General features: G+C 40.0%; 1 protein-coding gene across 1 annotated transcript in view; it reads left to right on the forward strand.

The window, feature by feature from the left end:
* Positions 1-23,676, forward strand: part of LOC116862619 (hypoxia-inducible factor 1-alpha-like) — a 118,540-nt gene that overhangs the window by 3,082 nt on the left and 91,782 nt on the right. The window contains exon 3 of the mRNA XM_032849974.1: positions 4,053-4,142. Within this exon, the coding sequence (XP_032705865.1) occupies positions 4,053-4,142 (90 nt within the window). The remainder of the gene's footprint in view (positions 1-4,052; positions 4,143-23,676) is intronic.

Raw genomic sequence — 23,676 nt, forward strand, 5'->3', positions numbered from 1 at the left:
CAGAAAATTCTACATAGTGAGTAAGGAGATGTAATTAACCCTTTGACCCCAGAATCTTAATTGGCGCCTGTTGAAAACAGTGGGCAGTTAAAAAAAAAAAAAAAATTAAAAAGTAGCCTGCAGTGATTCAAAGAGCTTGGAATGTATGTAGTAGCTATCTTGAATCTAATTTTTAAAAATTCCACAGAACTTTCAGATTAATCACTTTTGGTTCCCAAGACTAGCGGATCGGATGTTTCCCTCCTCCTGCCACCTTTTAAGATGGAGACACACACATGAAACCACTATCAATGCTACTCTTAAGACTTCCCTAAGCAGAACAGAACAGAACTAACTATGGATGGGGATGACCCTCAGTCAGAAGGTGATGGCAGTGGCAAAGGCTGAAGGGCAGCCTCGCCAGTCTACTGCTGACCCAAGTTCATATTCCATTTCCGTAGTTGAAACATAATCAGATCTGAGTTTTGGACATTCATCTCACACTGTAGATACAATTGACATGATAAATATAAAGGTAAAAAATAAGTCTAAGGTCACCTGGGTGGCTCAGTGGGTTAAAGCCTCTGCCTTCGGCTCAGGTCATGATCTCAGGGTCTTAGGATCGAGCCCCACACCAGGCTCTCTGCTCAGCGGGGAGCCTGCTTCCTCCTCTCTCTCTGCCTGCCTCTCTGCCTACTTGTGATCTCTGTCTGTCAAATAAATAAATAAAATCTTTAAAAAAAAGTAAGTCTAACCAGGGTTTTTTGGTTTAGTTTAGTTTTGTCTTTTGGTTTTTTTGGGGTATTTTGGTTTTGGGGGATTTGGGTTTTTTGTTTTTTTTTTTTTACATCTGTGATGACAAACAACTAATCTGACGAGTTGTGTTCTTCCCACACCAAATTGGCTGTTATTTTTAATTGAATTGACTGGACGCTTTGTGTCATGTAGACATAGACTCATTTTAATCTCACCAGGAAATTGGAACATGTGTTGGAGCCTCTGCTTTGCCAAACAAAACTGGCCAGTTCTTAGATCGCTGCTGCTTAATAGCATCAGATGTTTAGCCTCCAGAAATTTTTTTTTTCCTTGCTATCATGCCCAAACATCCTCTACTGTTTTAGTAAATACATGAGATATGAACCTAATGTTACAAAATCACGATTGCTTTCAGTGAGAACGTAAAGGATGTATGTGGCTGGCAAATGGCCCGCACTTAGTATTTTGGAGAACTACAAAAGAATCTAGTCTGACTCTGGTCTTGCAAATGTTAAGAGATATCCCAGGCTGTGTTAGATATCTGTGATGTCAGCATCTGCAAATACTCTAATAGCTTCATGACCAGGACTCTTGGGGAAGATAATTTCCACCCCTCTTAGTCATTCTAGCATTTGTGATCTAAGGGAAGGAGCTTTGGGCTTAGAGGTAGAACTGGACTTACTAAGTCTGGTCTGAGCAATTGTTAGGTGTTGGCCAGATGAAGATGACTAAGACATTGCCCACTGTTGAGAAATTCAGTCTCCTTGGGAGTTGAATAAGCCAGTCAGGACCATCCAGTGTCATAAATGCTTGAACAGAATCATCAGGGTGTAGCAGATTTAATCCTAGCTTTGCCACCCGCTGACTGTATGATCGGGTCCAAGCACTAAACCTCTCTGTGCCTCAGTTTCCTCACCTGTAAAATGAGTGTTTAGAGGACAGGGGGTTATCTCTCTGCCAGGTCCATCAGTCCTTTCTTCTCTCAGTTAGCCTTTTGGTTGTCCTGTGTTCCCATAAAAGGTTCTCCTGTCTTCTGTCTCTCTCTGTCTCTCTAATCTGACAACAGCACTCTAAGGTGTGAGAAGATGGCTTGCAAAGCTCTCTTTCTGTGTATGCCAGGGCATGGCCATTGGGTTGAGTGGAAAACCTGTCCATGGGGAAGGCTTAAAGGAGTGGGAGGGAGGGTCTTAATCTTCGTGAGTCAGCCTCAGGAGATCTCTTAGGTGAGGTAAAGACAAGTGGAAACAGATCCTTCCCAAACTTCCACAAAAGAAACATCTGTCCCTTTGCACTTTTTCAAAGCAAGAGTCCACTCTTCCACACTCCACGCTTGAAAGGTTGGCTCTCACCAGGCTCCAGAGTGGGTGGCAGTGTGGTCAAAGGGAAGGAGCCCACTAAGCAGTGTTTTGTTCCTTGTCCCATAGCTGATTCTAGGAGAGAGATTACGTGGCAAGGTGACAAGTTAACCTCTTGTGGGAGTGACCTGTGAACTCTCTTGTCATCCCACTTCCTGTCTGTCTCCTGATAGTGGGATTCTGTCATCTGAACAATCATTCAAAATCAAGTGACGATTTTTAAGTCATAGGCTGCCTCTTAGCAAAGTTTCACTTCAGAAATGTTATGGCCATTTCTTTCCATTAAGTTACACAATCAGAGAACCTTTGTTTTAGTGGAGGCAGTCTTGTCATTAATTCCGACGACCACAGTTCGAATCCTGACTCCATCACTAACTAGAGAGGGGCACGTTGCCTGCCTTCACTAAGCCTCAGTTTCCTTGTCTATAAAATGTAGATCGTAATATAATTACCTCAAATGATACTTGTGAAAATTAAAAGAGATAACACATGCAAACTGCATAGCGTGTATTGCTTAATAAATGGACGATATCCTGACCAAAAGCTTGTCTATCATGAAATGTGTAATGTAATCATGTAATGTGTCTTTGGAAATGTTTTCAGAACCTACCTAATCAGAGAAGGAGATTGGGGGCTACCCACAGTCTCTGACCAGTGGGGCTCTAAAAATGGGTCAGGAAGTACGGAAGCCAAATGTCATATCTGTGTGTGTGTGTGTGTTTGTGTGTGTAATGGAATCCAAATGTATATATTCCCATGTACATACATAAATATAATACATAAATATATATATATATATTTCATATGTATGTTTAGAGCTCCAAAAAATATTCAGTATTTTAAACAACTGAAATTATTGCTGGGATTTGAGATGGTCCATGTTTCTACCTGAATGTCACATGCTACTTCCACCTTTCCATATTTAAGAATTAGGTCATTGAGTGTTGCCACATGCTCTGTTCCCAATGTGAGTTTCTTATTTTTCCAAAACTCACAGCCTTTGGAAAAAACACTACTCTTGGAAACTTTTTGTTTTAAGCAGTACTTGGGCCATTTACCTGGTTCAAGATAAATTACACAAAGCGAAACAAAAGACATAAAGAGGCTGGAGGGTAGAAAATGCACTTGGATTGCAAGAATTTGAAACAAATGTTCTCTCCATTTAGGTGGTACATTGCAGTTGGGAGTCCTTGATGATTGACACCACTCGTCAAACTGACAATGCAACCCCCCATTTAGAAACTGGACAAAGGTTTCGGGAGTTAGAGATGATGCATAGCTTCCTGCTCTGCCCACCCCCTTTCTTTTGTTTCCATTTCAGAAGCTGTAATAGAATCTAGATCTATCACAATAAAACTTAAGCATAGAGTTTTGCAAAAAAGGATTACAGTTTGTAAGATTTCAGCCTATAATCATTCACCCATAATGTATTGACTTTTCCTATTTGTTCTACCACAATAGGCCCTGGGGGTGAGAAGGGTATAATCCTTTATTAATTAGCAAATTATTGATGTCCACAGTAGCTCAAGTGGTGATTTTACTTGCTCTTCATAGAGGGACCCGTTTTTTTCCTTCTCGTTTTGTTACAGTTTCCATTCCTGTTCAGCTATTTAATGAAGAATCTGGCGGATTTAATCTTTTAAACTACTGAATCCAAAAAAACAATAAAGGCAACAGCTCATAAAATCATCCTTACCTGATTTTGTACATGAATATAATGTATCTTGATCAGAATGACAGAGACACAGGCAGATCCTGAATTAAAGGAAAGCTCGTAGTCTTCGTTCAGACCTTTTGTTTGTTCATTTACAGGGCAATGGTAGAGTATTTTCGGACTTTTGTTAACCATGAAGAAAAACAGGGTCTTAAATTCAGTATGTGTTGCTTTGTGTCACATGCCTTATTAATTAAATCTCCATCATATGTTTATTAACTTAATTATATATTTATTTTTTTCCACAGTCCCTGGATGGCTTTGTATTTGCACTAAATCAAGAAGGAAAATTTTTGTACATTTCCGAAACCGTCTCCATCTACCTAGGCCTCTCACAAGTAAGTAAAATGACAATTTAGATTCTTGACGGAGATTGTGAAGGCTCCTTCCGCCTTGTGCTTTTCCCTCTCCAATAGATATTCTGTTTAGCATGAATTATCAAATTTATTCTTTAATGCCTCTACTTGTCTCTTCTCACAAAGTCAGTGGGAAAATTCTGTCCGTTCGGAACGCTTGGAACAAACTTGTGCTCCAAAACTTTAGTTCCCCCTCCCCCCAAGGATCATTATTAATTTATTGAGAACAAATGAAGTTTCTTCCTCCGTTGTTTTGAACTTTGAAACCTCTGTGCCCGGTAGAAGAGGGACACACTAATGGTGCTTCCCTTGTGTCCTATTACTGGATGTTTATGGAGTACCCTGCATTATCCTGGGAGCTGACACAATGACAGGGAGTCATTTGGAGTCAAGAAATGCTGAAAGAGACCATTAAAATGTGTTGCAGGGAAGGTTCCAGCAAGGATATATTTTGCTGCCTTTGCAAATGCTTCTTAATGCTGAAAGACAATTTCATAAAATAAGATAGCCTTTCATGATGTGCAGTTTAATTACTCGCACGTGTCCGTCAGAGGTTGAAAGAAAAGAAGATGGAGGCAGCTGGGGCAAGGGACAAGTTCCTAGATGTTATTTCCTGATATTCCCCCCGGAACACACAAATTTTACTTCTGTCGGATTCAGGGACACGGGCTACATCTACAGAATGTCAAAATCCCCTGAAGAAAAGTTTTCAATTCCACTAATTATCCAGATGTGGTGTTTCTCCCCCCCCCCATAAAAATGCTGAACATCTGGATATCTGCCCCCACACAGGTGATTGACGGAGTTTGACCCTTTTCATCTGGTGGTTTGGCATGAGGAGAACACAGCCTTGGTGGGAGGGATTTTGTATGTATGTGATGATCTGCCAAGTTGGATAATCTACTTCTCATTCAGTTGTCCCTTGGAGCTAAAGATGGAGATAAGATTTGTCTCTCTCCTCTTAAGCAAGACCCACCCCAGACTCACTGCTTCCGAAAGTTGGCACCCCTCTAAGGAGGCATCCAGCATGGCTGGAACATTTTGGCTGTTAGTGAGCTTGCTGGGTAAGAGCTAAATCAAGAAGGACATTGGGAAATAAGAAAGATATTTGGCATTTGAGGAGGGTTGGAGAAGGAGGGGAAATGCTGCCAAATTTGATTATTTACTATTGAGAATCCAAGCAAGGGTCCATTAACTCTTCCTTGAAGAACACGCAAGCTATTGGCTATAGTTTATAGAGAAATTCTATTGCATGTGGGTTTTAACAAACCAAATGATGGAAACAGGGCTATGGTTAACTCATTGTCAGTATTCTTTCATCTTGTTGAAATCTCTGGTTTTGTCGCAGCCTTTCAGAGATTTTAATCCTTGTCTTAATCTGTTTGGGATGGAGTTTTTGAGAATCTCCAGTTTGGAAATGGGCACACCGCCATGTTCGTTCACACTGCTCAGAACTGGAAACACCACTGTTTGTTGTTCTGCAATGCCCATATTCATCTGTTTTACGCAGAATATCCAACAAAGTTTAATAAGCCGGTGAAGAAGAAGGATGAATAATTAGTTTAAGCAGGTAAATGCTAATTAGGGAACTCCTGAAAAGCATCCATTATATACTAGCTCAAAACACATTTTACAGCCCTGGTTAGTGGTGTAATCCAAATTCTGTCAAGGCAACTGCATTTTCTGTAATTGAGATGTGTATGTTTGCTTTGCATAACAGATGGCTCTGTATGCTTAGACTGATAGCTAGGAAAATAATAATTGCATTATTCTGGCCAAAAGAATATTAGCTCTTGGGTTTTGGCCATTTCAGTCAGTCCTCCTGCCAGCACAGCATATGCACATATATGGATTGGATTTTCAAGGAAATTGATGCATCTGGAATAGTGTGGCCATCTGAAATATCATCTGTTCAAGAAAAATTTGGCTTTAACCCTGTGCTGGTTTCTCCTTAAAAGCAGTATATTTCACTGCTTTTCTACTGTAACATTAAGTCAATCTTTTCTTAAAATCTGAGACAAATAATTGAGGTTTCTGCAGAATAAAGCAGCTGTGTAGACATGGAACAGTAGCTGGCACCTTCTGGGCAGTCATTCCCTGCTATTTTATGTGATGGGTTTTAAAGTGTGTATCAATAGTCAGCATCTTGCCTTGCCCGGGAGCAAACGCTGGCCCCGGTGTCTCTCACCCTCCATGGTACATGTGTTCAGTGTCCCCAGCAAGGGTGGGACATGCAGGTGAAATCTATGAGGTACAGAGGGCTTCATTTGGAAGTGATGAAGGCTAAGTCACTAGGAAGTGATTTGCATATGCCGATGTAGGTGTTCAGCGTTCGAAACCAAAGTTTATGAGTACTTCCAGGTTAACGCGAAAATAATCCAATTAAGGGCACGGGATGTTTTTAAATGCCTAAAGAATGAGAAGGGAAAAAAAATCTATGCCAATACTCTGGGAAAGGATTTCCAACCCAGTAAATGTTATGTTCTAAGTCCTAATAGTATCCTTGACACTCAACCCTTTTCAAGTTTCTTCAGTGTCCTCTGGCACTTGTGCGGGTACAGGGTCCTCATGGGGGATGTGCTATGTAAAATGTGCTCAAAGTTATTCAATTAAGTATATACTTAATTTTTTACACACACACCCTTAATTGAATGCAAACCAAACACTCTGTTTGTGTCCCACAACTTTGGCTCAGAAGTTATTCCATCAAATTCTAGACAGAGATAAGGAGTCTATGAAATTATGGTCCCTCAGTTCCTTCTTAAATAGTTTTGTTAAATAAAGACAAAGCATAACTCATATCATCAAAGACTTACCCAGCAAAACTGTTGAGGAATATTGTGAGCACGTCAGCTTGTTAGAGCGTAGTTATATCTGCCTTTGTAACTCTCAAAATATTCCTTCCTCAGTTTTATTTTCCTTCAACATGTAAATAAATATGGTGGCTTTAAAGTGGCTTATGTTCAGGAAAGAATTAGGATGATATTTTGACTTGTGAGAAAACTAAGTAGAGAAACTTCTACTGAGCTCTGTTGGCATGGTGTGAATATGGAGACAGAGCAGATTTCTTCTCTACCCTCTGTTGAGTGTAACAGCTCCTGGTGTCCAGTGCATGCATGTGGCGGTTATTCTCTCTGAAGTATTTTCATATTGTCATGATGATGGGAGGGAAGGGATCTGTAATGAGGTTCAAACCTCCTTGGGCAGCCCTTTTGACTTTGCCAGAGATATATATTTCATTCAACATCCAAGATGGGGTTTCAGGTTATAGAAATATGCACTGTTGGCTTGCTTCCCTAAGTAAAGATGATTCCCAACTACTCACTGTGAAGACATCTTAAAGAAAGAGCCCCAGATAGCGATACTGAGTTTGATTTTGTGGGGATTAAATGCCTTCTTATGCGTGGTGATAACATTCAGAGCTGTTAAAAACTAACTCTACTTTGTAGCTATCATGGAATAAGCATAAGTGGAAATGAAGAAAGAAAACAGTGTATTCCCTAGCACTGAAAATGTAGTAATGATACATAGTAGGATTTTAAGAAATCTCTTCCAGGGTGTAAGGGACGTAATCACCAAAGGATCCAAAGGAGACTTTTTATGATAAATAAAAAAAATTTCTAGTTGATATAGGACTTAGAGAAATATTCATTCATTGGCTTATACCCTCCTGTTTCCACAAATGCATAGAATAATGCATAAATAAAAAATAATAGCACAAAAAAAAATTTAAAAAGATAATTGCACAATATAGCCACAGTATAAGGAAAGAAAAGGTAAAATTAAGTCATTTTTTTACCCCATAGTAGGCAAACACAATAGAGGCTCTAAAAAAGGATATAAGTAGTCTGATAAAGCCTCATATTTAGCAGTGAGCTCCCTGGTAACCAAAGCAAAAAGGGAAATACAGCCATTCTTCAAAAAATAAGGAAGCATTGCTTCTTAAGGAAAGCAAAGTTTTTCTGGGGCTGCAGTATAAAAATATATCTCAAATATAATCTCTGTAGAGGTCAATATATGGATTATGACATACTGATTTGCTTCTGTTGGAGTTCATATTCAGAGCAAAGCTGTATTGACCATGTAACCAATATGAATGAACATATTGCAAATCTCATAAGCAGACAGGAGACTCTTCCCCCTCCCCAGACGTTGGTGTGCTGAAGATCATTCTGCGAGTCATTTTCTGACATCCAGGCCTCATAATAGCTTTGACTAGTTTGATGGTTTATGTGCTTGTATAAATCAGCTTTCCCTCATCCATACATACACAAACCCTGCATTTTCTCTTAACTACTGATGAGAAGTTTAACAGTACAGTTGCTGGAGGCAGAGGACATGGGTCTCAGTTAAACAGAGGATAAAAAAGGACTTGTAGTTTTTGAAAACATTTTTCTTTGAAAGTGGGGTGAGAAATGATGATTCTTGATGCACACCTGTGCCAGCAAAATGTTTTCAATTTAACATAGAGTCTTATTTAAAATAAAATAGGATCTAGAGCAAACTGGGAAATTAACAGATTTTTACACTGTGATATCATTAGAAAATACCCTGCAGCCAGCTAACCACTCTCTTGAGATGCTTCCTAATCTCGCCCCAACTGCCTCCAGTGTCAGCTTGCCCAACACTTCTCACCCAGTCCCCGTCCTGGTGGAAGATACATCCTTGTTGTCGTAAGCCCTCCGGAAAGTAGCCGCAGACAAGCTTACAAATTGGCTTGTTTTAAGGCAGCTTGCTGAAAGGGGCAGGGTGGTCGTAGACAGAAGGGCTAATAAGAGGTGAAAGTGAAAAGGGGTAAATGATTGTTTTGAATTTAGTCTTTTTTTTTTTTTTAGCCCTGCAGATACATTTACCACCAACTCCTTTCCCCATCCTATTGTTGTTCATCCCCATACTCTAGATTTCTCTGCATTTGTTATATAGAATGGCAAATAAAATTACAGCTACAGCACACAAGTACAAGGTCAAATAAATGACAGAGCTCAGTCTATTTGTGAAGCTATTCTGAAAGGGAACCATGGTGCCAAATGTGGTTTATTTGAATAATAAAGAAGAATTAGATTCCCCTGATAACTTGGCCGAGGGCCAATAAATCACTGGAGGTTAAAGATGCTTTGCAACTGCCATGTCTTTCTTTTGCTTTTCCAAAGTGCACCCTCAACTCTTCCGTTCTCCCTTTTTCAATGCAAATCAAGTTGAGGTTAGTATGTGGTTAATATTCTCACTTCCATGTTTGTAAAAGACATATATATATATATATATATATATATATCTGTATATATTGCTTTAGTAGGATGAAAAAAGGAAGACACTAGCTTTCCTTACAAGTTTTTACTCTTGTTTGCATCATCACTTCCTAGATAGCTGGAATATAAAGACAAAAAAGGTATTATTTCAACACGGCACGGGGCCTAATGGGGCCACGTGTTAGTGTTTTTGGGGTTGGTGTTCTAATTTTAGGCAATACTGAGATAACTGGGGTTCCTTGAATAAGGGAATATGTGTAGCCCTCCGAATATTGCTTTGTGACCCCCCTTTAAAGGCTTTCAAGTGGGTATACCTCAACTTAAAAAAAAAAAAAGAGAGAGAAAGAAAAATGTGTAATTTTCCTCAGCTTCTGTGTGTGTGTGTGTGTGTGTGTGTGTGTGTGTGTGTGTGTGTGTTTCCCCCGGCAAGTCTGCATTTTTCTCCTGTACTAATCATAAAAAGTTCATCACTTCTTGGTGTAACAAAGAAAAATGCCCTTTTGAATGTGGAAGCTCTGAGGGTTTAGAGACTATTGAGAAAATATAAGTATCAAAATAATTCAGAAACAGTACAAGGCCCAGTGGCACATTATCAATTTACAACATTTAAATTGATAAATGCTTGGTGGTGAAGGCCTACAAGGGCACTTTGAAAAGCAAATAGCGACCTGGTGAAGAAATTGATTTTTCCCCCCCGAAAATGACTGCATGATGCATCATTTGACTGCATGCTGTCCGAGTGCTTGACAGAGATAATCTCAGCAATCCCACGGGTGACCTTATCGTTCTCACCAGGGCAACTGTGTCTACGTTCTGACTTTGTGCATGTCAAGGTTCCTCCCAGCAGGATCCTTGGGGGAAAAAGTTCCTCTGTTCGATCCAGATATTGAACTGCTCCTTATTCCCCCTTTTCCTTCCACCCCACCCTCCCGAATAGGCAAACACGCCTCTTTATTTCATCCATAATTATGAATGAGCCAGGCAGAGCACAGCAGCTCTGCACTCCGTGTCTTCGTGGAAGCCATCTTCCTACCTTTTAGGTCAAAGAGTACCCGGTGAGAACTTGCATTAGCGGGGATCCTTTTATCAAAAAGAGGAGGAAAATTCCCTCATGTTCCTCTCTGGGGCTTTCTCCATCTTTAGCAAAAATGGAAAAAGTCAGGCGGTTCCTTTTTCCTTGTGCTTGCAAGGTTTTGGTTTTTTGTTTTCTGGGGGGCTTTTTTGGGTTTTGCGGTTTGTTGTTGTTGTTGTTGTTTTTATTCCCTCCCCCGCCTCCCCCTCACCCCTCTGCCCAGTCTTGACACAGAAAGCTTCAGAAACTGTTTTAATCTACACCTTTTAGTTTTTCCTAATGTTGTTTCCTCCCTTCAGGAACTCGAGGTGTTTCTCTGGTTACTTTAAAATTATGTAATCCTGATATAAGGCCCAGATGAGGCGTCCCCCTGTACTATGGGGCTTTGCCTCCCAGTGGCAGCCTCTGATGTGCTGATTCGATGTAATCCATGAGGCTTCCTCAGGACGGACCACTGGTGTTTACAAAATATTTTTTTTTCTGCCAAATAGGAATAATTGACCATTTTTTATGCCTCAAATTTCTCTGTTGTTATATACAGCTGTGTGTGTGTGTGTGTGTGTGTGTGCGCGCGCGCGCCCACGCCTGTCTATGTATCAGTAATCTTCCCGCTACTCGGCTTGTCGCTGGTAATTACAATTCTTGATTAGCCACTTCTTGAAAGCAGCAAATACCCTGCCTGGCTTGGCACCCTCCAGCTATGGTCCCCACTGGCTTTGACACCCTCCGTTCACCACATTCGACCCCTTTTACCTCCTTCTTTCATCCACAACATTAATTCTGAGTGAACAAGACGTGCTTCCTTGCTTTTGACAAGATTTGCTGCAGTCTCATGCGACAAAAACCCAACACTCATTCCAGATTCAGAAAGTAGGATTTATAACAGCATTTTAATTTAATGTTGGATGTCGAACATATAAAGAGATCACAGTAGTACTAGAGCTGAAAATTGATGCCTTTTTTATTAGTGTCCTCTCAGAAGTGGGTGAGACGCTGCTTGTGCAGTGGAGCACAGATCAGCAGTCAGATGAATGAGGATATGCTATCTGCAAGGAATCATATTTCAAGCCACTGTCGGCCTCTATTGATGTGCTCAGAGTTGAAAGGTTATGCTAGTAAATGCCATCCGAATTTCCAGCATTAGAAATCGGTAGAATCATCTGCTGGCTGTCACTTTATGCTCCGCCGAAATGCGCTGCATGGGGATGTTTTACTTATTTTAACTCGAAATTAATTTCTTATTACTGGAGCATTTCTTTCTTGCTCTGTGGCGTGCATTCATCAGTCCCCAAAGGGGACCGATTTTTACCAGGCCTTCCAAGTAAACCCAGATCTCTGAAGGAAAATGAAGGAAAGCTGGAAAACATACATGAGAATTACACTCCTCTTGTTTATTCCTTTGAACATATTTTACCAGGCCCTGAGACTAAAACACAGAAAGTCTTGTCTGCAAAAGGGAAGGCTTGTCTAGTTAGACTGTATCTCAGCACCGTGAGACAATAAGACATAGGCTCACCATCTTCAGATGTATGATTTGAAGACCTTTTCCATGGCTCCTTAATTTCTGGAGGTGGTGTGATCAAGAGAAAAAAAAAAAGAAAAGAAAATGAAGCGTCTTCATTTCGTGGGCTTGGGAAACGTAAAAGCAGAAAACAATACTTTTTGAGGAGCTAGCTTGTTTTATTTGCATGGATAAAATGGTGTTTTCACTCTTGCTTTGAAAGTAGAGCGCTGAGCAAAAGTGAGATGGAGAAGAAAATTTAGTCATCATTCTAAGTCTGTAATTTATTCATTTTTAAATAATGAAATGGTGTTTTTCTGAATTAACCCATGTATTATTCATGCAGGCGTTGGCAATGTAATATCCCCGGTTTTCTGGAAAGCAATGTACATTTCTTTGCCTGACAAGCAGTATTTTCTATATGGTATTAATTTAATGGCTTATTTTATTATGCAAAGTTGGAAAGTAAAGATAATTTCTGTCTATAATGTGGTGCTTACACAGGCAATATATGCAAAATAATACCTCCACACCCAAACCAGCTCTCCTTCCTCACTTAGCCTGGACCTGTGAGACTGATGAGTGAAGGCACACTGCTCATATGAAGAATAAGAAATAACTTGACCTCTTGGGAAGGAGGTCATGGAATCGTTAAATTCATGTGAAATCCAAATTTCATTTCTACACACACACATTCAATCTATATTGGGTTTTAGCTCTTACATAAGAAGACATGGTTTTCATGACAGGAGTAACATGGCAACAATTTCAGTGATAATTTCAGTTGGAATATAATAAGGAAATTGACTTTAGGTTTTTGCATAAGTTCTAGAACTAGGCTGATAACTTGAAAATCGATGCCAGTTTCAGACAACAAATGCCCTATGGCTTTTATCCTTCTTCTTCCCTTAGTCCCCCTTGGATGACTGTCCAAAGAGGCAATCGCTTTCTCCTAAGTAGTCATTTTTAAAGAGACTGAGAGCAATAGTTTGGATGATTTAGAGCATCTTTTTGATGTCCATGCCTGTGTACATATAGGAATGTATCAATTGCTTTCTTTCTGATATGACTTTTTATGCCTACTGCATTTTTGTCTACTGATAGAAATAATTTCCTAAGTGATTCACTAAAACAACAAACCAGGTTTCCCTTTGGGTGTCTCCTCCCCTTTCAGCCTCCTACAACTGCAAAGTTACCACCTTCGGTAATGAACAAACCTTCCTCTGATGTTGTTCATTTGTACTAGGCTGGCAGATGAAATCTGTTACTTTCAGTAACTGTGCAAACTTTTTGAGAGCAGGAGGAACTTTTCCCTGGGAAGGAAAAAAGCAGTTTGGGATTGGAATTTTTTTAGGGCAAGTTCAGGCCCTTAGCAGAGGGGACAAAAAATACCTGGGCACCAGGTGTGGCATTTCATAGATCTTAGAAGTCTGTCGGTAATTCAGCATTTGAATTCAGGGAAAGAACCAGACATTCCATTTAGTTTTTCTTTTACATTTTGGAGAAGCAAGCTGTGTATCAAGAAGCCTCCTCCCTTTTGGCCTTTCTGCCCAATAGGAGCCTTGCTTTAGAACCACAGGCAGTCCCTTTTAGTAATGCTTTGCCAAGGAAACAATAGAAGATTGTCTCTTGATTAGGAAAGAGCCAAGGCTTTAAGGAGTGTAAACACATACATGAAACTCTGAGCTTTATTATTGCTCTGTAGTCTGGCTGGACTTTCGGGTGTTTGTTCTTATTATATTTTTATTAGATGCTTAGATCTGGTTCGTCAAAGTCCTTAATTGTTAAACTTGATACTTTGGGGAGCTTAAAAAACATTTGCACTGAATGTGCTTGTCTGTATATAGGAGAAACGCTGAGAAATTCCAGAGAACAGGAATGGTAGCATTAGCTAGTTCTGGTCCTTTCCCATGAACTATACAGACTTGCTTTCTTTTAAGAAATGTTGAGGCTAGCAAAACTGCTAAGTGACAAAATAAAAATTGTTTTGCAAGGTGCTCCTGTAAGTGATGAGTTTCTTTCTTGCTTTTAAGGGTCTCTGCAAAGAATCATTATCTCCTTGGCAGAATCTAAATGGGGACGGGGTGGAGGGGAGAAGTAAAGGAAAGAGAGAGGTCCAAAAATCAAAGTGTTCAGAGGCATTCCACTTTCAGATCCTCAAAAATGACTATGTAGAAAATGAGATTCTGTTGGCAGACCACTTGTTAAGAACAAGAAGGGCTCACCATTCCTAGCAAGAATGGGGATAAAACTCAGTCGCCCAGTGTGATAGGAGGGTTGTTTGCAACCCCCCATCCAGATGAGGGGAACAGGATCAGACCATGCACTCTAGCTGGCCAGGATCACTTTGAGCCGCTGTTCACCAGAAGCTCAGCTTGCTTGTGATGTCCTGTCTGTCTATCTGTGGGAATGACAAAAGTCTGCACATCCCTCAGGACAGAAGATATAAATTAGAGGAAAATAAGAGGTGAGACTAGGAACCAATTCTCTGAACTTAAAAAAAAAAAAAAAGAAAGAAAGAAAGAAAAGAAAAGAGAGAAAAGAAAAAAGAAAAAAACATAATTTTTCCAGTTCATTAATTAAAATTGACATTGCAGGGTTTGCAAAGACCAGGAGACGACTGTGCCATTTCACTACATTTCAAAACCTTTTCACTTGAGCAGACAAGTAAATCATGCAATTATGGGGACTCATTCAGCTCTTTAGTAAAAACACAGGCCTGCAACCTTGGGTGTAACATACATTGAAATTAGAAGAGTTGAACTGAAGATATTTCTAAAATGTCACAACTGCTCCATGACACTGGATGATATGTTTATCCATTCATTATCACCGAGAACACCTGGGGCGGTGCTCAGGAAATCAGATAGTGCCTTTTAAAATAATTATAAAAGAAGCCTAGATTAGCAAACTGAGGGGAAAATAGACAATCCTGAATCACGATGTTACTAATTCTAATCTGTTTGGGGGCATCAGCTTCCAAGTCACAACAGTGTAATAACTGAGTGCAACTGTCAGCAGCACTGAGGAGAGAGAGTGCCAAGTACGACTCTTTCTAAAAAGCAAATGTTTTCCTGGAGATGAAATCCCAAGCATTCATTTTCTGTTTACAGAATGAAACACCACGTCGATCGAGGGTGATTCTATTGTCAGTTTCTGGCTTGATCTTTTTTGTCTAATGGCCATTCGGTCTTTGGAGAGACCAGAGAAGGCATTCTGGACTGCGATCCCAGACACCTGGTTCTGGGCTTGCCTCTGCTGCTCATCAGGGCGGTGACCTTCCAGAAGGCCTGGATCTTCATTCTTCTTAAGTGTGAAATGAAGGGGCGATTTCTCAGGCTTCTTCTTCTTTAAAACCTGTTCTCTCTGAAATTCATTCAACACTGGACATTTTCTCCTAAGCACTAGAGTAGGGGCGGAGGAGGGGAGGCTGGGAGAAGTAGGCTATTTTATTTTTAACCTTCAAAGGAATTTAGTTGAGCAGATGCTACCCTGAACTAGTCAGAGTAGGAAAGAAATAATATGGCTTTTAAAGGGCACATCTAGCATATCTACTGGGGTAAAATAATTCTGGCAATGCTTCAAAGGATATAACTTTTGATGGTAAAGTAGGTAGGCTATGGAATGAAATCACATATGGCAGGCTGTCAAAGTCTCCTACACTTTCAGTACATTTATATAAGTGCAAATGGAGGCTGTGTAGATGGAGCAATTTCCTGCTAAGACTGCTCGCAGATTATCTGATATTATTTGACTAAATTATCTCTGTAGAAGCCGAGGACAACTTTTATGATCAAATATTTTGAAATTAGTTTTCCTCGTTGGCAGATTATCTGAAATATGAATTGCTCTCGTTCGAGCACTTGAAATTGAAAGGCTTTGGTAATAGCAATTATAGAAAAACAAGGGTACTGAAGTGCTGTATATCCTGCTGAAGGGATTATGTTTATAGGTCAGTGATGTCAATAACGGTAGTTCTCCTGGATACCTCACCGCGACCCTTTTATTCTGGGCCAGTTCTAAGGACAGACTGACTTTCTCTTTAACCAGGTATTTCGTTTTTGAGGATGAATAGTGATTTTATTGACTCTGGACATTTAAACATAATCAATTCATATTTGTTACATTTCCCAAACCTTTCCAAGGGCGTCTGAGGATCTAAAGAGTGCGAACACACTGAAAATGTATAGAAGTCTAAATAATTCTGAGCTATTGTTATCTGTATGATTGACGTGTGTGCTTCTGGTGTCTTCTCTGTGAAGCTTTTTTTATCACTCTGTGGACCTGCTCTGCTCACATTTATAGCTTCACAATGAACAGTGATTCTAAATATCCTTTATAAAACCCTTACCAGGTGCCAGGCATTGTTCTGAGCACTTTCCTATGATTAAAGTTTGTAATCCTAACCATAATGACTATCCGTATTTTATAGATAAGAAAACGGAGGCTCAGAGAGGTAAAACAACATGCCCAAAGTCATACATCTAGGAAGTGGCAGAACTTGCACTTAAACCCATCCCACTTTACCCCAAAGCACTCACTATTAACTGATATTGCCAGCTGCCTCTGGAAAGATTTAGGTAATTAACAAGTAGAAGGATTCCAGGTTTATGGGTTAAGAGAAACTGAGACACGGAGCAATTAAGCATCCTGCTCAGAACCATAAAATAGTTATTCTCACAATGCCACTGTATATAAATGAACTTCTAAAAACATTAGTAAAGTTACAGAGATCTGTCCAAAAATTCTGACATTATTAGAACTATTCCAGGATTCAGTAGGAGGGCCCAGTAATCAGTTCTAAACCCAGGAGACCTGTGATATTTGCCACACATTTAATGTGCATTCATTCATGCCAGCATTCAGCTAAAACTGAGTGATGCACAAGTGTCCAAAACTGTCCTCAAAACTGATGTTATCCAACACGGTTTCTGCCTTCAAGGACCTGGTGTCTTCAAGATGCCATAGACATGGCACCCAACTTGCAGTTACCTGAACAGAGATGATGGCAAAAATTTTAATGAATAATGGATGTCACGCATTAACAATAAAAAGATGCACTACAGACCACAGGAACAGAGATTGAGGATGACTAACTGCCTGGAGAAGTTTGAAAATGATTTGCCACCAAGAATTATTTTTAGCCTGGGCCTTGTTGGGCATTTTCCACAAGGACAAGTGGAAGGTTGTATTCCAGGCCAAGGGAGGCATATTTGCAAAGTCATTTCTTGTGGCAAGAGATGAGTCTGGAAGGTGAGGACAGTGACAGATTGGAAAGGGTGTTCTAGGAAACTACAGAAATTGGACTTTCTACTTTAAACCCTGGGGAGCCATAAAATGTTTTAAAGGGAAAAGTGGAATAGTAGATCTGTGCTTCAGGAAAAAAAAACTATTCAGGCAAAAAAAAAAAAAAAGAAAGAAATTAAAAGATAGGTAGCATCTTCCAATTAAGTATGGAAGTTTAATAATTTAATATTTACTAAAATATAAATAATTTAATAAAATATCAAGGGAAAGTAAAAAAATGAATCACAATAGGACGTATCAATGGAAATAAAGAGAAGGGGATGGATTTCAGAAGGCTTGTTCGGATAAGATCTACACTTTGGTGATCGGTCAGATGTGGTGGAAAGCAGAGAGGAAGTGTTTTTCTAAAACGTTGTTCCAATTTAGGGACGTAGCGTTTGAGAAAGTCGTAGGACATCTGTTGGATAAATAGGCTTTAGGGCTGGAGAGAATGGGTTTAAAGTTGCAGGTTGGGAAATGGTTAGCATATACTTTGTACCTGTACCCAAAAGAGGTGGATAAGATTATGAGGGTTCTTGAATTTGCAGTTCAAGAAGGAGGAAGTTGGGACCACTGGGAAAGGAATTCTGAGAAGATTCCAATTCACAGACAGGCAGAAGAAGAGAAGGTAACCTATAAAATAAAGTACAAATTATCAGAAAGTGACCTGGAAAGTCTCTTCCCTCAAGAAGACCCTAGAAGTTGTGATTAGGAAGGTCAAAGAAAAAGACATTTTCCAAAAAGGCTGTGATCATGTGCCCAAATGTTAGGGTACTATGAGGACTGGGAAAAGCCATTGTATCCATCAGTTAGAAGATTACTAGTGATGGGAATGTTGTCACTGACACCACGAAGGTTGAAGGCAGAATGCAGTAGTTGTTGAATGAGATGTACAAATACACTGAGTTGTGTTAACCTCTCTTCAAGCAGTTAAGAGGTAAAAAGTTTGGGTAGGAGAAGGGGAAGGTGCGAAGTACTTTGAGGGAGACATAGGGCTGATAGATCTCATTTTTAGGCTTAGATGACTTTAACTTTAGGTTGAGAAGCTGGACGTGTAGAAAAGATACATTAAAGATTCAGAAGAGACATCATCTTTGGACCCAGGTCTCAAAAGGATAAGCTTAGTACTGTGAAGGCCTTCCATGAATCTGAGAAATAGAGGACTATTTCTTTTCTGCTGGAGAGAAGTTGGGGAATGGAGTTTGGAGGTAGAGGTGGAGAAGGAGAGAGATCAGTTGCAGAAGAATTGATAGTGTTGCTCACTGGGTAAAGGTGAAGCCGGAAAAAGACTATGTAGTTGCTTTTGGTGGGATTGATCAACTTTGGTCCATCCATTCAGGGGTGCAACTGACAGATGTAAGAAGAACCAGTGATACCAACTCTAAGAAAGATCAAAGCAGGAAAGGCCAGTCATAGGTCAAGGCCAGGGTAACTAACTCCCTTTTCTGTCAAACCTGATGATGGTATCACCCATGAGCCAAAAATCCTAGGACTTTCTGGAGGGAGAATGGGCCAATACCTTGTGTAATTGACTAGCACCATTTAATGTAGCTTGTTGGGCACCAGTGTGGTCTGCCAATCCTGACGATTCCACTGGTAATTGATGATGAGGTCCACAAAGGATATAAGAAGCCAAGATGCAGGGTTGTATTCATTCCTCCCCCTACTAACATCTGATAATTTGTATAGAAAGGGAAAAAAACGGAGAAAGTATTTTCTGTAATATTTTTAACTTTGAAACCCCATCTTTGCGTCTTCCTTTTCTGCTTCCCTTAAATCACATATGAGCAGCCCATATGATGGGAGATTCTGTAAGTCTCTCTTTGACTTTGTATGTTTTCCAATGGTTGTTCACATTCTCGATGAATACCGAGGCTCCCACATTCCTGTTCTATTTATCTGTTCCTCCAGCCGATCAGTACATGATTGGTAAAAAGAATATCTCATGGAGGTACAAGGTCTGAAAACATTACAGTCCTTCACTGAGCTCTTGGTGAAGGAAGTGAGTTGTTTGTTTTGTTGTTGGGAATTTATTTCATGATGGAAGGGGGAAAAAAAAAGCCTTTGGGCTTTAAAAATCTATTTCTGGTTGTTCTTTTTAATTGTCACTGCTTTTAAAATAGAAAGTTGTTTAATAATTGTAACTAGACTTCTTACATCTACCACAGTGATGATTTGGTTCATGTCAGAGTTGGTGACAGAGAAAATATACATTCAAAATCTGGAGAACATGTCTCAATCCTCATTTTTGTTTCTTGAGAAAGAGAATAAAGTCAAAGGGAATAAAGAGAGGGAGTGGAGATTAAGAAGGAAGACATATGTTACTGTTAGTCGCTGACCCCCCACACGGCCTATAGCCCACCTTAACCTTTGGTTTGCCAAGTACCAAGCCCTGGCGAACTGGCATTTAGCAGATCTTTAAATGCAATGTGTAAAGTCAGCCATGATACACGCCTGCTTGCAAAAGTGGGCCTATTAAATGAAACAAATGCCATCCGTGTCTGTTCCCAGCTGAGGTTATAATGTGTAGGGTGGTCGTGAGAGCCAGATTCCCCTTGCCTTCGCTGCCATAAACCACACAGTTTATAGTACCATATGAATTTGTAGAGCTGATTGTTTTATTATATTTGAGTGTAAATTTTTCATCCCTTTCAGTTCTACCACCATTCTCTGAGAATACAGGTTTTGTGCTGATACGATGTTTCCCACCTCTAGGCATGGCCTAGCCCTACTACTGACTATAATTTACTTTTTGGTGTCTGTCGCCTTAAGCTTGCCTTCTGACTAGCTTGTTGAATGATGTGCTAATCCATTATATTTTTCAGACAAGTGTATCGACCTGTATAAACAGACTGGAGGGCACAAACCTAAATGAAAGCTATACTTCCCTGAATCATTTAAAAAGCCCTGCTTGGTGGCAGTGCGAAATAACTTGGCTCTGTACATTAAGTAAAGGGGAGTGAGATCTCAATAAATAAAACAAAAACATTGAGATATCCCTGCTGGCAGGAGCTTAGTCCAAGTCTCAAATGTTCACCTTTATGCCCCTCTTTTTTTTTTTTTTTTTTAACACGACGATTGGAAAGGGCCACTTGCCAATGCCCTCTTGTGATACAAATCAAGAGTGAAACACAGCATTCAGCACCTCCTGCCACTGGTGAGCCTTTGTACCCCAACCCTGCGTGTCTTTCACTTGAAGTCCCTTGTATCTCCACAGCCATGCTTATGCAAATAAACAGCAGAGTGCCGGCACTCAGAGGAATTTCAGCAGAAAAAGGAAGCCTTAGCTCAGCCCCTCCTGAGTCTCTCCCCTTATAAGATATGTGGGAATGGATCGCCAAATGGGTTGGGGGAACATAAGTTTCAAATTAATCTTCCTAAAACAAAACAAAACAAAACAAAACAATACAGTGTTAGCTGAACCTAAGCCCTTCGATTTATGAGACCAAAGCCATGAGGTAAAGATTTGCTTGTTGCCAGGTGAGTCGAGATCCAGTAGCTGGTGAAACGTTTCATCTGTACACTCACCTTTAGCCTGGCACCGAGTAACACTTTGGAAAAGGTGTTCTTCAACTGAAAATACAGCACAACCAAAGGAAGACAATTCCCTGATGATAAATAAGGGCTCGGTTTTTTTCTGACACCTTTGATGCCTGTTTACTTTTACAAAGAGTTGTACTGGGAATTACTCATAGCTCTTCAGGTTACCAGTATAAAAAATATCAACCCATTCTTCCCGAATCTCTTGCTCTGCTTCCTGACGTTTGTGAGGCGTACTGTGTATTCTTCACATTTGATCTATTGTTAGTGGCCAGATGCAGACCGTGATAGGCCCTTCAGTCTGCAGAGAGAGGGTGGGGGGTCTCAGAACACATTCCTGAACCTCTCACTGGATGGTCACGTCATCGTGTAAGGCTAAGTACGAGACTTCGATGTCCATTTGACAACACAGAAATGAAAAGTACCAGAAATGAATTGGCCAAGGTCATAGAGCTAATAAGTAGCTTCATCTCTGACTTCCCACTTCTTTTCTCAGAGGTACCAACCAGTGCTGAGATTTTACTCTCCTGCTAGGGAGGGGAAGCCCAGTTGAGTGTGCCAGCATCTCTCTGTCCTCTATATTGATGTTGCAAATGCTGCCATGCCACTAACAACCCAGCCCCCAAAGAGCTTTACTCTTTGGGGGGATAGAGGAAATTAAAACGTTGTTGAACAAGAATGTTTGTAGCGACCCTAAGCCATAGCCCTTATGACAGCTTAAAATTCTGAAAGCCTGCACATGCACAGACCTGTATAAGGAGAATCAGTGAATAAATCCTTCCTTCAATTCCAAAAGCAAATAAAAGGACCCTTTGTGGCCACACACAACCCTTCTTTAATCTCTGGTGCAGCATCTCTCAGCTTTGTGCCAATTTTAAACATACTACACAGAGTTTGAAATTCACTTCTGGGCCTCAGACAGCCTGTTGGGTCAGCATGTTCTTTCTGGTTATTTCTAAAAGAAATTACTGCCCACAGCTCACTTTGCTGTTTTGAGAGTCCTAAATTCCTTCTTCCTTTGCCTCCTCCTCACGTCATAAGTCGGAGGGACTACTGCTGGCCATCCCCTGCTCACTCAGAGGTTTGGCCGATGGGGCTGGTAATCTATGCTACATTTATCAAGGGCACTGAATAAGTTTTGACTGACTGACTGACTGACTGGATGAATTATCCTCCATCTTCCAACAGAGTATTTTGCTCATATGAATAATCCCTCATTCAGGGGTTTTCTAATGGGACAATCAATTCTGAACTTTGTATCAGTCTTCCTCTTGAATGGACCAAGGGGGGGCATGACTAGGATCACTTGTAGTTTAGGAAGATGGGTTTGATAGGCCCAACCTACTCATCATCTAATCAAGCCATAGAAAAAAAACAGTTCTCTTTCCTCACAGAACAACACCTTCACCTAATGAAGGTAGTTCACACATTATCACATCAACATAGCAAGAAGTGGGAAGGAACTTAAATTTATCAAGAAGACTGTGTTCTAGGCTCAGTGTTAGTAGCAGGATCATTAACAGCAGCAGCAAGTTCTGTCTGTTTGAGCAAAAGGTGTATGCCAGAAACTACACTAAACCCTCCATACGTGATTTCTCAGTTAGTTGCAAAAATGCTATGAGATAGTTTCTACCAACAATAACGATTTCATCATCCCCATTTTATCCAGAGTAACCAGTACCAGCTAGAGAGCTCTAACGTCTCTGATGAGAAGATGAGGTTGTTGGGGCAGGCTTTATGGGGAGAATAAATCTCAGGGCATGTCTTAAATGTAAATCTCCTAATCTGTACATTTCAGTAATTCAGACTTCATACCAAAATGAGTAAGCAAGTACACCAAGAAATCTCTTTGGGATTGAAATAATAAACCTTTACAATCAGAGAAGTGTCTTATTTTGTTGGATGATTTGGGCTGGGCAGTTGAATGATCTGTAGAATCTCATTATGTGACTTGACAGATTTCATATCTCAGTTCCTTGGTATTTTCACCTGTAAAACAAGAATAATTATTCAGGCTCTCTATATATTGTAATGAGAGATGATAAAGATTGATGAAATATAGATGCATAGAATGAAGAATGAAGAATAAATGTACTCCTGAGTTTGTAGATACGCTCTTACTAATAATGGAATTGTCTTATTCAGAAATAGTTTCCCTATTCGGTTGTACATTTAATTACGAGTCATCTTTTTCCCCCTCCTTCAACCAACATATATTAGACATCTACTCAGTGACACTATGGAGAATAAAAAGAGAAGTCAGTCTTGGTCTCAAAGTTTAAAAACTAAATAATGTAATAAAATATGTTCCTTGATTTTTTTGAAAGATGCCCAAGTTGGTAATAAAGCTCTTGTTGTATCTCCATGAAGCCAAACATCGAGGAAAAATAGAAAAGTTCAAGCAGTAATACAGATGTTTCAAAACATCTGGATGTTTGCTCTCCTGTAGATTTGCCGTATGGATCTCCTACAAAGCTCTTCCGTTTTAGTTCAAGCTTTCATAATTAATTTGAAGTTCTATTTTTGTGCTCTGTAGACCAACTATTTTACAAAAATCCCTTTGTCCGTCATAAAATATTCACCCTTTTTTGTACTTGATTGTCTTCAAGCTACAATCGCAATGTTTATAAAGCCACATGTTATGTTTAGTGATAGGTTTTTATATAAAATATATCTTATATAATATAAAATGTTCTGGGATTTGGCCATGAGACAAAGTGCGGTAGTGCTCAAGGGGCTGGTACACAAGCCAGGTAGGGGACACCGGGAGTAGGTGTCCTGGCTGGAGACCTCAGACCAACCCATTCTCTCTTTGAGCAAAAGGCAGAAGCTGCCAAAGATTTGATGTAAAAACTGGTATCTCAGATATGT

The sequence above is a fragment of the Lontra canadensis genome, unplaced genomic scaffold (genome assembly GCF_010015895.1).
Source record: "Lontra canadensis isolate GAN:19392208 unplaced genomic scaffold, GSC_riverotter_1.0 scaffold278, whole genome shotgun sequence".
Taxonomy (NCBI): domain Eukaryota; kingdom Metazoa; phylum Chordata; class Mammalia; order Carnivora; family Mustelidae; genus Lontra; species Lontra canadensis.